The sequence below is a fragment of the Poeciliopsis prolifica genome, unplaced genomic scaffold (assembly GCF_027474105.1).
Source record: "Poeciliopsis prolifica strain line A6 unplaced genomic scaffold, Auburn_PproV2 SCAFFOLD004, whole genome shotgun sequence".
Taxonomy (NCBI): domain Eukaryota; kingdom Metazoa; phylum Chordata; class Actinopteri; order Cyprinodontiformes; family Poeciliidae; genus Poeciliopsis; species Poeciliopsis prolifica.
This window is the reverse complement of record NW_026562379.1, coordinates 11,272,922-11,287,599: the sequence shown is the minus strand read 5'-3', so window position 1 is coordinate 11,287,599 and position 14,678 is coordinate 11,272,922. Positions and strand designations below refer to the sequence as shown.

At 37.7% G+C, this 14,678-nt stretch overlaps 1 protein-coding gene across 1 annotated transcript in view; it reads right to left on the bottom strand.

Moving 5' to 3' along the window:
- LOC129358757 (chloride channel protein 2-like) overlaps window positions 1-14,678 on the bottom strand; it is a 75,978-nt gene that overhangs the window by 60,963 nt on the left and 337 nt on the right. Inside the window, exon 2 of the mRNA XM_055027884.1 lies at window positions 13,228-13,375. Coding sequence (XP_054883859.1) covers window positions 13,228-13,375 — 148 coding nt within the window. The remainder of the gene's footprint in view (window positions 1-13,227; window positions 13,376-14,678) is intronic.

Below are 14,678 nucleotides of genomic sequence, written 5' to 3'. Positions count from 1 at the left end.
CACTAAGAGCTGGAGCTCTGATTTTTCTTGAAGTCATTGATTAATTTTTAACTGTCAGTCCCATATAAACACAAAATCAATATGGTGGCCCTTACACCACCCTTAATGAATGCATTAGGGTTTTTTTTTCTGTCTTTCCATGAAGTCACTTTTCTTTTGTCTCCTCCAAGTCTACGAAAATGACTATAACAACCAACTTCACCCTGACCCTTTGATTTCTGAGGCTGCCTTCGCTCCAGGGATGGTGATGTGCTAAAGATCAATAACTAGAAAGTAAAAAGGCCCAAATCGACTATATGCAGTTGTCAATTAATTTTATTGCATGTATGCAGCCATTTTCATTTACAGTTTTCAAACTGTTATGATTAGAAGATGAATCACTCAAACTCATTCTTGATACGTTTCAGTCATGTAAAATGCTGTACAAATGCAAGCTATTTCTCATTTACTATAAATGGATATTACAGTCTTGTACAAGATACAACCTTAAAGAAGAGAGAACTGGTTTACAAAAGACTTCATGTTCATGTTGGCTCAGCCTTGGTCCAGTGGCATCAATACAAGCCCCACAGTCTGTGTACTTAGCGTTAAGAAATGCATCTTGAACCAATACATTGAAATTATTTTAGAAAATCTGACATCTTGTCTCCCAGAAATCTCACCAACAAGCCATATATGACCAGTCTTAATTGAATTCCCATAACCTTTCACATTCATTACGTTCATCAAGGATTGTCGAGTCTGAGTTGGAGCTCTTGAGTTTTTGCAGTTTATGTAAGCGTGCAACAGATGGATTCGCAGCTAATCTTGATAGAGTACAGCTAGGTGATGCTCCTACATGTTCTCCAATTTATGGGTGCTATTTTACACCAAGGACTAAATGACTCAATCCTTCTGAAATTGTATTAAAACGCGTAAAACTGACATCTGTCCTTCCTGATGTCAGAAGGAAACTCCATCAAAATCTTGAGATTTTTTAACTATGCAAATCTGGGCAGATTTGTGTATGCGTAGCTAGAATAATTAAATAATTGCTAATCTCCCTCTTATGAGTATGACATGTTCAGCAAGATCAAAATGAAGAAATCGTTTCATTTCCTGCACTCCAGCCGAGTGAACAAAACCTCACAGGATGGATTGCAGACTCTCCCCAATTCTTTTTTTCATTCTCTCTCTTCTACCCTTCTCTTTTCATCGCCATTCAGTTAATCAATCTCCTCTCCAGACTTCTGAAATCAACTCCTCCACTCATCTCTTTACTTTCATTTCCTGTGTTAACTTTCCCAAATCTCTCCATTTGAAATCATGCTTTCATTACGGCTTTGCATCCATTCATTTCTCCAGCGTTCTATTTCACTATAGTTTGCCCTTTTTTTGCCCCGCCTTCTCATCACAAACACACGTACTCTCTATTGCAGACTCAGCACTTTTGTTCTGCAGGCCTCTGCAGACATTGAAGTGTGCTGATTTCCACTTTTACAACCTACTGTACCAAGCCTCAGAGCAAAACTATGGCACACCCAGTATCTGCATCATCTTTCAAAAGTGACAGGAAAATGCATAGCCTATGTGTTAACCATGTTGTCTTTGTTCACACATAAAAGAATAAAGTAAAACCACATTTGAATTTAAAAACCGCACCATATATATGATTACCTAAACACAACTAATAAAAGGAGGGGGAAATGAAAATAAATGTATGCTGGACAAACATGCAGAATTTTAGTCCTAAATCTAATCCCCAGCAACTACTTTAGATCCCCACAACGTAGTATGTGTCAGGAAAATGGCCCCCACAAGGTATTACAAACCAACGCACACACACACACACGCGCACACCCAGCCACACACCCACATATCTATATGAAGACATTGTTTCCGACTATACATTAGGACTGGAGGCGAGCAATAAGGCCAGCCTGGTGGAGTTAGTCTTTGCTGATGCAGCAAAATATCAATGTTAACCACACTGGGGTATTTTCCTGTTGGTTGCTGATTAATAAGAAGCCTGAAGTTGTAAGTGTATAATGTTGTGTGTTTCACAGAGGTGTTTTGAAACTTTATTGCACGGAGACAGTCACTGGAGTTCGAGTCTGCAGAGCTTTTTCTGTAATTAATGGTGGGGGGATTAAGACATCACAAAGCACTGGAAACTGTTTGGAAGCACTACAGCAGAGCAGAAACACTTAATCACCATTTAGTACGTATTATTGACGAAGTGGCATGGCAGCTACAGTAATGGAGAGGTGAAATTGAGGGTTTGATTTTTAGTTGATGAAGGCAGATTGGGGGTTATACATTTTGTTTGTTTACCAGAGATAAAATCCTGGGCTGGGGCCTCCAAAACATACGGGTACCCCGACCCTGGAGAGCAAACAAACCATATGAAATTGTTATACAATACACAGCTTGGGTATGATTCCATTTTTCATTTCGTCACTGCTGGAAAAAAAGTGAAGTACCTAATGTCATTACTTTGTGATGGATGTAGGCCCTGTTCACATGCAGCAGTTCAACAAATGAAAAAGGTAACAGAAAAGAGTGATGGGGCAATGCACGGAGAACAGAGATAATGTTGTCATTGGTGTTCTTACAATGCATAATAGTGAGGTTGAAAGAAAGGGACATGCATTTTCCCTTTTTATTAACAAAAACCTATAAATGTGGCATGCTTTGGTATTCAGCTCTTCCAAGTCAATATTCTTGGAATTGTGCTTCACAGCAAATACTGTACACCAGTGCTTTGGTGGAAAATTGCTCAAGTGCAGTTAGATTTAATAGAAAGAATGTAAGAAGAAATGTTTTAGTCTTGCCACATATTCCAAATTGGAAACAAATGAACAAAAAATTGATATTTTTGGTTTAATGCAAGTTCCAGGTGTAAGAATGATTTTGCAAATAACTGGAGCACCTATTCAAATAGTGAAGTATTAGGAAAATCATGCACACCATGTTATTTTTGTGAATACATGAACAAAAATGAATAAATGTGAAAGCTGTTTTGAACACCCTCTAGTGACTGGCTGTGCTCCAGTCCATCACAATATCAGATCATTAATGTACAGTTATTATTGATGCAAAAAATAGCAAACCTATTACTTGTAAATCTAATGTATAAAGACTTAAAATAGAAACCTCAGACTTCGTCTCCCTCTGGCATCACTTATGAAAAAAATAAATGTAAAGGGTAAAAAATTTGCACCTTTCAGCCCAGTCTGGAAACAAAGTAAGGTATGGGGGGAAAGTGAGTTGTGTACAGGCTCTGGTCTCACTGAGAATCAGAGAGTAATAACTCAAAACATGGGACTCAAATGGATGGAGCAGCAGGCGCAGAGTAACCCTTATGCTTCAGCTTGCACACAGCCTAAGAGGAGGAAAAAGAAAAGCTGATGGATTGTCATCCAAGAGGGAAGTGAAGAGAGCTGAGTGGCAAGAGCAAACAAGAAAAAGTGAAGGAGAGGCCAGTGAGGTTGGAAAAAGACAGAAAGTGAGATTAAGATTAAGATTACTGATATCAGGAAGATGAAACAAAGATTTAATGAAACAAATCAGTTTAGCAGGGGAAGGTTAGGAAATGAGACATACAACAGATAGAACAAGGTTGAAACTGGACTTTAAAAAGTTAGTATCAAAGTAACATCTAAGTTCTAAGTTGAGGCCTTTGATGAATACACTTTAGTTTTACAGTGAGGAATTACCCTGTATGAACCATTTGCTGATATCACAATCCAAACACATAAAAATTAATCATGGCATTAATAAAACTCCACCGTTTATGGCAGCAGCTGCAATAAAGCCCATCAACAGCAATGAGGTAAGTGATTTACAGTAACCTCAGCGCCACATTGGAAAACTGCAGTCCCTCTGATCTGTGGCCCAAACTGCACTTAATCAAGGCATTAATTTGTTTTCACTGCAACTCCTGCCAACTGCTGGTCTGGGTAGTACTGCAGTTTGAGCTCAACACCATGATACAAAAAATATTTCCAGAAGTTGATCTAAAAGCTAAATTAATCTGGTTAAACTCAAAATCAATTATCCCTTCACCACTTTATAATTAAGTTAAAGGAACAATCCATACACCACACTTCCTCCTGGCTGCATGCTCCATCTCACCCTGCTCTCCCTCATTATTCACCCTCAGAGTCCTGTTGTTTTGACAGACTGTGAGGAATTCTACCAAGATGCAGCATTATTTTTTAAAACAGCTCCCGGTGGCTTTAGCAACTCAATAACTTTGGCGACCAAGTGAGTCTCTCTGGTGACGACTATTGGGGTGAATGGTCTAACCTCTCATTACACCATAGGAAGATTATATATGTTGAAAGTCAGAGTTAAAATGCTGTTTGCAGCACCATGTAATGTAATCGGGATAGGTTCACTGCAACATGCTCAAGCACAACAGTCTTTGAGGAAACAGAGGTTTTGATTCTCCAACAGAATGTTTCCCCAGCAATCAAACCATTCCCCACATCTGATCTGCTTTCAGGGTGAACTGGTCTGGACATTCAGCCATGAATATGTTAGCAGTTGTTTCTGTCCTTGTAGAATATTTTTCACATTGTTGATATAATTCCTTTAGTCTGCTTTAAATTACAAGACTAAGCTGATACAATCTTCTCTCTAAAGGCCCCAGACAGTTATTTCAAGACCTTAGTCTCACTTCATCAAGGAGAACAAACTAAATTTGAGTACAAACTTGTGTGTATTTTCAACCATTTAAAATGTGTAGGGGTGTTCAAATTTGTTCCTTGCCAGATGTTGTTTTTTAAATTAGATTTTACAGAAAAATCTAGATTTTTTTCTACTGTTTTTCTTGTGTTATTTGAAATTTTCAGTGCTGTTAAAACTGATACTAAATAAACAGGCTGTGTGTAGTCTCCTAATTTCTATCATGACTAAACATTTTGAACACAAGTACTGTACATTGTGTAAAAAAGAAAACAAGCCATGGGAATATTTGCCAACCTTTCTTACAATTGAGTTTTAAAAGAGATCCATAACTAGTTGTCACAAAAGGTCTTCATTTGAGAAACATTTATTTCAGAAGTAAAAATAATACATTACACACATATGATGCCACAAAAATAATCTTTAAGGCATTTTGCTTTAATCTAAACGTTTTGAAGGCTGCCTGCATCACCTTGATGTCTCGCATTGTTTTTTTTAAAGGCTTGAGTCCACTACAACCTACCTAGCATGCTATCTGCAGGTAAAAAAAAAAAAAAAACACATCTCGGTTAAAAATACAGTAAGAATAAACATTTTTACTATTTATAATTATACATTCTATGTTTCTCAAACAAGAACTTTTTCGGGTAATAGGAAAATTACAATATATTTAGGCCAATATGTTCAAATAGTTGATCCATTTAAACCTCATCTATGACCCCAGTGCTTGTTGAACAGCTTTCCTTCCATGGACTATCGTTGATAAGTCATGATTACTCCAGACCGAATATCTTAAAACAGACAAATGATTACAAAGCTTGAAGTGTTCAACTGTACTAACTAAACAGTCGTCACTGTACATGTTCCATACAGAATGCAGGTGTTTACTTTACTCTTGAGATTTTTTAAGATCTTCAAATCCAGTTTCCTAACAGAGATTGAAAGCTCTAAACAACAAAACAGTAACACTGTTGTAAGATAATAATAATAATAAAAAAATAGCCTTGTTTGTTATGAGTTTCTGTCTCTCTTAAATGATGAGCCCCAGATATGTCTCAACATGAATTAAATCCATTTTCTTTGCAGAGGCACAAATGTTAAGCAACATTTTGTGCCTCACTGATTTTGAATCAGTTTATAATCAGCTTCTTTTAGTAAGAGCTTTTAGTAAGAGTAAGAGCCAACAAATTTTACAAAAAACCCCCAAAAACAAACAAAAAAACTAATACACAGCTGGAGTTTTTTTTTGTTTTGTTTTGTTTCAGAGGCTTTACCACCTTGTGGAAAGGTGTGCAAATGTTACACATGACATTTCCATGTGATTAGTCCTGGCTCTATTGAGCTCTATCTATCCCGTCCTGAAGATGGCAATGATAAATATGAGTTAGTGTAGCTGTCAGCAACTGACAAACCAACTGGACCAGGGTCACAACCTGCATAGGAAAAGGAATGTAATAGCAGCTCAAGATCTCTCTCACACACACACACACACACACCCACCCCCACCACACACACACACACACCACACCCCCCCCCCCACACACACACACACACACACACACACACACACACACACACACACACACACACACACACACACACACACACACACAGCTCAAGTGGCAGAAGATCAAATATTGAGCAGGTCTGGTCTCCTTGGTTACTTGATATATTAAAGTGAAAGTTCCACCAACTCTCTGTGTATGTGATTGTCACATGTCTTGTTTCCTGGACTTGGCTGGTGCCTCCATGTGAATGACACTTTAACACCCCGGTCACGCGTCAGACGGAGCATAACAAACACGCCCATCAACTGGACACACGTGGCTGAAAAGCTCATTGAATGCACATGGTGGAGCTAAATGTGTTCTTCAATCACAGGTCAGGTTAATGTTTTCAGATCAGATAATCAACTAATTGCCACTCATGCAAAACAAGAAAAAATGTCCCATGCACTGTCGCACATTTGACATTTATCAGAGCTATGACTTAATAAGCCACAAAGTCTTTTGTGTGGGAATTTAGTTTTTAATCAAATGGGTAAAAATGAATACAGAACATCTGGCTTTAAATCAACACAAAACAAGCAGTTTCAAATTAATCAACTTTCTTTTAATTTATTCTCACAGTCATAAAACACAGGAAACCCTCCATTATGACTGTAAAAGAAAGGAGATTTTACAGCTACATACTTCAGTTTCAAAGTCACAGTTCAGTATGTTTCAATCAAGAGAAAAACAGTTGCTACTTTAGATCTAACTGGAATTTAGCTTTATTTTTTAATTAATTTTTTAATAAGACTGTACAAGCACTTAATCACATGTACTTAATGGATCATAAAAGCACAGCGGTATTTTACCCAGTATTCTGGACTAGCTTAAAAACGTAGGCAGCTGGATTTGGACTTTCACTGATTATTCTTCAGTATCAACATTTCCATTCAATCAGATGTTTCAGAAGAGTAATTCAATTCAGTTTTTTTTTGGTGTCACTTTTAAAAGTTGCAATACAATCTGGCTTTGTGAACTTAGTGTTGCAGATAAACGCTGCACCTGTGTTCAAATGTTATTTGATACATGCGTGAACTGAACCACGCATGACTGCACCGGACACAGTCTGCATGAATATTGTCACACTATTATCTTGTTGCACTACACTCCTATTAAAAAAAATGGTTCTTGCAGTTTTCCTTGTCTTAATCACACAAAAGAACAACTGTATTCCTCCCTTTTATGCTTTACTAAACAAAAACAAAGTTTGTGATGCAGTATAGCCCCCCATTCACAGGCCTCAACAGTAGTAACTCAAAGTTGTTTATAGGATCAACTCGATCAGAGGTTGAGGAGGAATTATGTGTCACTCTCAATTATAATACCGCTTCAGTTAATTGATGTTTGCTTACATGAGTTTCTCTTTAAAATTTTCACAACAACATTTCAATCACACTGGAGTCTACACTTTGCCTGGAAAACTACATTTTTTTATTTTTGCCCATTCTCATATATTAGTAAGGAAATTCTGTCGAGCTTTAGCTGTCACTGGTATGTTCTTGAAAGGTGGAGTTATTTTGTTTTTTCTAAGTGAAATGCCAAGTCTGAAAGATAAGACACACTGTGACAAGCATCTTCATCAAAATTCTTACACCTCCCAAAATTCCCACCGGTATATTCACTTCTGTTTATGTTGACCGTGGCTTTCATGAAACAATGAAACACTGCTAACACTCCGTTTGATTAGATTGTGGTGTATAAAGCGTTCTCTAGAAGAGAACGCTGAAGTCTCCCTGGTTAGCTCTGGCTGCATGTGAAAAATGTTTGTGCCCAGGCGTTTCATCAGGTGGTTTTCTGGCCTGACATTTTCATTCAGTTCCTATCATTATCAAAGAAGGATAGGTGAAGGAACACAGACAGGAACAAAGCAACAACCACAAGATAGGTGATGAAGTCAAAAAGACAACAAGGAAAAAAAAATAATAATCTGGATAGATGAACACGAAAGCATGTGAGCGCCATTGGTCGCTAGGTGCCTGACGGTCACCATGGCAACATGTGGTGCCATGCTGAGCTCCTGCTGACATCACACCTGTTGAGGTGAAACGTGTGTGCGTGTCATCTTGCCAATTATATGACATATCAGTGCAAGGTGGATTGAAAGTGAGAGGAGGAATGAGTCGGGAGACAGAAAACGAAACGGCAGATGTGTGGATTTTTTTACCTCATGGACACAGCTGCTAACACTGTGTGTTAAGAGTGTGTTGCCCCTGGGAGGTGAAGCATGGAAGAGGGGGACAGTGAACAACAAGCCTGAGAAAGGCTTGTTGAGTTGAGTTACATTCTACGGCTGCACACTAGCAATGATTCTACCTTTTGTGTGTGGATCTATTTTTTCCTGGTATCTTCAGAATTTCATGCCTTCCACTTTTAGAACAAAAGTACAAAAAAGTCACATCTGATTTTCAAACTGAACAATTTTCTCAGATAAATACTGCCATCCCTTTAAGATGAATCTCTTCACAAAATATAGAATAATATCTAAATTCATATCCAGTATTTGTGAAGGATCCATTGATGCAGTGTGAAAAGGAAAGCTGAGTGGATGCTCCTGAATGCTCAGAGATTATACTCAGACATACACCAATAAAAAAAATTCATCCGCAGAGGAAGAGAAACCCTGCCAGGATCCCACTTCCTCCATGAAGTCCACTTTTCATCTCTGCCAGAGCTCCTCCACCTGCTGCCTCAGTCACAATGCAGTGCTGTTAAGTTCAATGCCGCCCCCTGCTGTCCAATGCACAAACAGCAATAGGCCTTTCCCCACAGACTGCACCGGCTGGTTGAACAGCCAACAGTTGGTGAAAATACCATATGCTCACTCCTGCGGCACTTGTTTTCCTATTTATGCTCTCCAAATGGAGGCATTGAGGGGGATGAAAATCATTCAGCTTTGCAGCTGAGAGTTACTTCCAGATTTAATGAGGCCAGACTGTTTCAAGGGAAAACTTCCACTTAATAGCACAAAGAAATGCTTCATTATTTGAGCTTTGAATCAACGAGGGAATAATTCAACTTTGCAGAAAAAAATCAATCTGTTTTTATATCTAAAGCCACAAAATGACTTTAAAAGAAGACCTATTGTCTATGAGCTACATAAAAAAATTGATTATATTTTTTGCATAAAAATGATTCATTTTAAGTTCCTTTTGGAATGAGCTGATTTAAGGCCTTTTGCCACTTTGATGCAAATAAACTACTGCTGGGTGCATCCCCCAACTCAATACTTGTATTTGAACTTCATATATACATGACAAAATGACATTTTTCACCATGAAAGAATAATATATGAAAAAAATGATATATTTATATTTTTCAAATTTCAATTATTGGATATAAAAACTTGATCAACGTTCATAGGACCATTCACTGAACAGCATGTATGCATGTCTTTATTTAACAGAGAGTGTGTCCTTTAACCCCCAGCTGATGGAGGCAGATGGCTACCCTTCCAGTGTCTGGTTCTGCTCAGGGTCATGTCTCCACCATGACACTTCATCACATGCACACTAAAAATGAAGCACTACAGTAAAGACTGCATTCAGTCTTCATTTCTTCTCTTCTCTCTCTTTTCTATTGGACAATAAAGAATTATATAAAGACTGATCAACTGAATTAAAATGCATTGACCTAATCAGGATATTTATAGGTTCACTTTGCTTCATTGCACTCTGTTTCTTGAATTGGTTTATTTAGGAAGAAGTGAAAGAGAACTTCAATTAGATTTTCTTTAATATAAACTTAACTTGCAATGAAAACAGTGGATGGATGGAAATTTTACCAGTTTTCTCTCTGCCTCAAGAATATTTGTTGTGAATAACTGTGCTTTGCAAGTCAAACTGAATGAATGTTTCTGTTGCAGCTTGATGCTGTGAAAAGTTTGAAAGCATGTTATAAACCCTGAGATAGCTACAAGTCACTATATTGTAATACTTTATGAACTCAATAAGAATCAAATTGGATTCCAGCCAATTTGAAAAACATTTGATGAAATTGAAAACTGAACTGCAGAACACTCATGTGAGAACAGATATATTACAAGATAAGTTTAGAATTTAGAGTTACAACTTTGCAGCTTGTTAATCTTAATGAACTCAGAGCTTTCTGCTTTCTGCTCTTGAACAAATGAACAGTTTCCTGAAAAAAAAAGACCAACTCAGCTTTTCTGTACCCTTGTAAAGGTCAAAGGTGCAGCCACAGCTGCTGATGCAAGACTGGACCCAATCTTGTAAGGTAATGAAAGATGTGGGATCCAACCAGTGGGGCAAGGGAAGCCGAACTTTAAATGAAGAACTTGAAGGATTTACAGGTGAAATTTGGTCCATTTGGTTTGCAGGTTCACGATACAATGGATACAGCAACTCAAGGAAATTGAGATTACGGAGTGAAACCAAACAAAGTAAAACTAGTCAAAGGTTGTACTTGGTGTTTTAGATTTTTTTTATGTTATGCTCAGACAGATTCACAATCATTAACCTTAAATCATCATTATTCTCAATTATTGGTGCAGTTCAGTGATGTGCTTGCATTATAGTTATAGTTTTTTGATCCAGAAATAAGGTCAAAAAAAAAATTAGAAAAAGAGAATATGTTTCCTGGTCAATTACCATGTGCCTTATTTGATGGCTTGGACATGTGAAAACATTTTTTTTTTTTTTTTTTGCAAAAAAAAAAAAAATCAAAAACCAAAAAAGGTGCACAACACAAGTTGAAGTAAATGAAAAAGAAAATGTAAATTTTATTTTCAAAATAAAATGGGCCAAAAATAAAACTTGGATTTAAGCAGATATAAAAGTTTACTTAGACTTTATGGCAGCCATAGACTAATTTCACTGAAAACTTTTGACTTATTGCTTTAACACTTGAAAAGCCAAGTTCTTTGATTAGAAGCTGCTAATAATCAGAATATTCTTATTTATTTCTCCAAAGTAACAATATCCAAACTGATCGTGTTTACATATTAACAGACGATAGTCGTGTGAACTGCCATGAGTCAGCTGTGACTCATCGGCAATCTGTGACATAGCTGGCAATAACTACAGACATGATACCTGTTGCTCAAGCTGCTCCACTGTCTCTGCGTTTGACTGAGAAGAAAATCTAGAGTGGGGCTGGTACAGCTTGTACTGCCCCACTCTCCCGTTCTATATCTCTCTCATACACTGAAGACAGCTGAAAAGATGCCAGCATCCTTGGGGACAGAGATGGCTGATGATATGCTGACAATGCCATTGGCTGCAGCATTCAGCATCATTACACCGCAATGAATGAGCAAGACTGCGTGCATGTGTGAGTGTGTGTTATGAATGAAATATAGATACATATGGGCCTCCTGTAAGAAATGTGTTTCTATTTGTTTGTACGCATGCAACACATTGTCTGCAGCTCATAAAATGAGTCAGAAAGTGTCAGATTGCCAAGTACTTCCATCCTCTACAGCATGTTTAACAGCTCTCCCTTGCAGTGTATTCATCTCTGCCTTTTTCTCTTGCAGGCATACATGTGAGCATAAGGCTAAACTGTTGTTCAAACAACATCTCTCATAATTATGGCGGCCTGCAGAGCTAATCAATTAAATCACTGATACCTCAACCGGTGTTCTGATCCATCTGAAGAGTACAAGAGCTGCTGGAGTAATAGAAGACCGATTCATCAGCTACCAGGAAAAACAACACTGAAGCTCATTAGGAAGATGAGAACAGAGGACACTCATACACACAAATCTGCTTATTGGGACAAAATGCTGTTCAAGCTGCCTGCAGTTATGCTTTGACGACACTAGAGGGCTCTCTACTGTCACAGAATGAGAAGTGACACCAGACCGATGAGTTGTATATTCTGGCAAACTCTGGGATTTCTTTATTTAGAAAAATTAGCAAAACGAGGTGAGGTCAATTAAACGGGGCTTTCTCCATTGTTGCTTCTATTCCAGATCAGAGCTGATCACAGATTCTTCATATAAGAAGCTGTTATGATTATCAGCTTAATATGATAAGCTGATGATAAGCTTCTAAAAAGTTATTTTTATTCATTAGCATTTAATTAAGACCTGATATGCTAACTTTTCTGTTGGGATGTTTTAGTTTTATTTTCCTTTTGTCAGTTTATTCGATTGTGTTACTATATTTGTACGAAACCTTGGTGCAGTTCATTTTGTAACTCAATCTCACACACTTGCTCTCATACAAACACCCTTGATTTCACTACTAACAAACCAGAGAAGGGTGAAGGACAATTCATGTGAATCCCCTGTTCACTGCAGGGCTCTGAATGTTCACGTGATGCTGACAGACTATACGAAGAAGAAATTCTGGTTATGATGATTGTCTGATGCTGCTTAATTTATAGTTTTTTGATCCGTTGTCCAGGACAGTCTGAGCTTCCTAAGCAATAAGCTTTGAGAACCACATCCAGTTCAGACTCAAAAAAAGGAGGTTCCAGCATTGTATTTTTATCACCAAAGTAATGAAAACAATCAGGCAGTGATGAGAGATGCAGTGTCAGACCTATCCTCTAATTTGTGTTTATACACATTTTTGACTCAATTTTTTTCAATAACTGGTTTAAAAAAATAATCAATATCCTGTGATATTGACACTGGAAGAGAATAATTATTAAAAAGAGGCAGTATGTTGAAATTAAAAGGCCTTCATTACAAACCCTCAATGACATCACTGCAGTCTTTGGTCTGAATCTTATTAAGAGTGGTCCAATCACTGGACTGACAGTTTCTCTAAATATAATGTTAAATGAGCTTTTTCAGTTGTGAAGGCCACACACTTTGCACAGCAGAGCTGATTATTGAAACATGATAGTCAGAGCAGCTACGTTCTGCAGGTGCTGATGTGAAGACCCTGATAAGAATCAATTCAAACTGTCTTTTAACCAAAAGGAAAAAAAATGTCTGTAGATAAAAGCTACAACACTTACTCTGAATTTAAAGATTACTTCTGCAGCTTCACATGGACCACATTCTGACCAATAGGAGTTGCTTGCTTGTACTTACTGCGGCACTTGGCGCAGCGTCCCTTGTACTCCTGCTGGTCCAGATTACGGCTTTGCTCACTGATAGAGCGCTTCTTCCCGCTCTCCCTCAGTCGGGCTGCCTCCTCTTTGGCGTACACCCCAAGTTCCTGGGTGTAACGCCCATACATCTACAGATGAGAACAGTGACATATTTATCCCTGACATGAATGGACATATCCATCAGTCCAGGATGCATAAACTCCTAATTTTGGTGATGTAGTCTATTACTGGAAGAAATAGAGGCCTCTTGAACCAACCATCATTGGTATTAATCAGTTTTTTGCTCAAGTGTGAAGTGGATCCAATATGTGTGATGAGTATCAGGGGCTCTGCCAGGAATCTTGGGCCCCATGAAAAAAAATTAAATTGGGCCCCCCCACGCAGCTGCTGTAACAATTTTTTGAGTCTATACGACCTATCAAAAGCGTCACAACTTTAAAGGCTTCCCACTGCCTTGATTTATTCGGTCAATACTGATAACTAACACAATATTTACTGCTCTTGAATTTTACATGCAACAGTATGCAAGTAGGTTGCTTAAATTTTTTCTACTAGTTTCATTTTCTCAAATGTCTCTCCCCACAAGCAACAGTCATAGCAACATGCAAAATATACATGAAGCAATCCAGACTTCTCAAAAAATGCTATGTTGTTGCATTTTATTCAAGCTGCAGTCTGTAACTTTAATAAAAAAATGTTTTCTCCATATTTGTTAAAACTGTCACTGTTGTGACAGTTTGTCATGAGACAGATAATTTGTGAAAACAATCAATCACAACAGGCTATGCTAGCTGCAGCAGAGGGTTGAGCAGCCTCATGAGATTGTAATTGACAGCACTAAAACTCTCCTGTCTCTGATTATTTGTTTCTAGATAGTACTGGAAGAAGGCAGAGGAAAAAGATTTTTTGCAGATTATCTCATGCCATAGTCACAACATGACAGTTTTAACAAATATGTAAATAAATAAATAAATAAATATTTTTCCCCTTAATTCATTAAATGCTAGTAAAACGGAGGCAAACATTAGTCTGTAGCTAAGCTAAGTATGTGGAATGGTTCATGATCTCACAGTCTACCCACCTCTAGGAGGAAAAACTGGGTTACAAATTGACACTTTTACTTTTACTTCTTTCTCTATCTTTTTTTTTTTTTTTTTTTTTTTTTTTGAAAACTTTACTTCATTATTTTTCTTTGCAGCATAGTAACTGCCACAGTCGTTCTTGTCTTGTACTGACTGCTGCTGAACCTGAAGCGCTCCAAGCAGGAACGAACCATTTCAAGCAGATCCAGCTGGGATTCAGGGTTTTTTGATCTCGGAGTGGGAACATTTCATTTTTACTGCTAAAAACAACTTTAGAAAATTGACAGGGCCCCTTGTTTAGTTTCTATGGATAAAAATAAATAAATAAATAAATAGTGGAGGGCCCGCT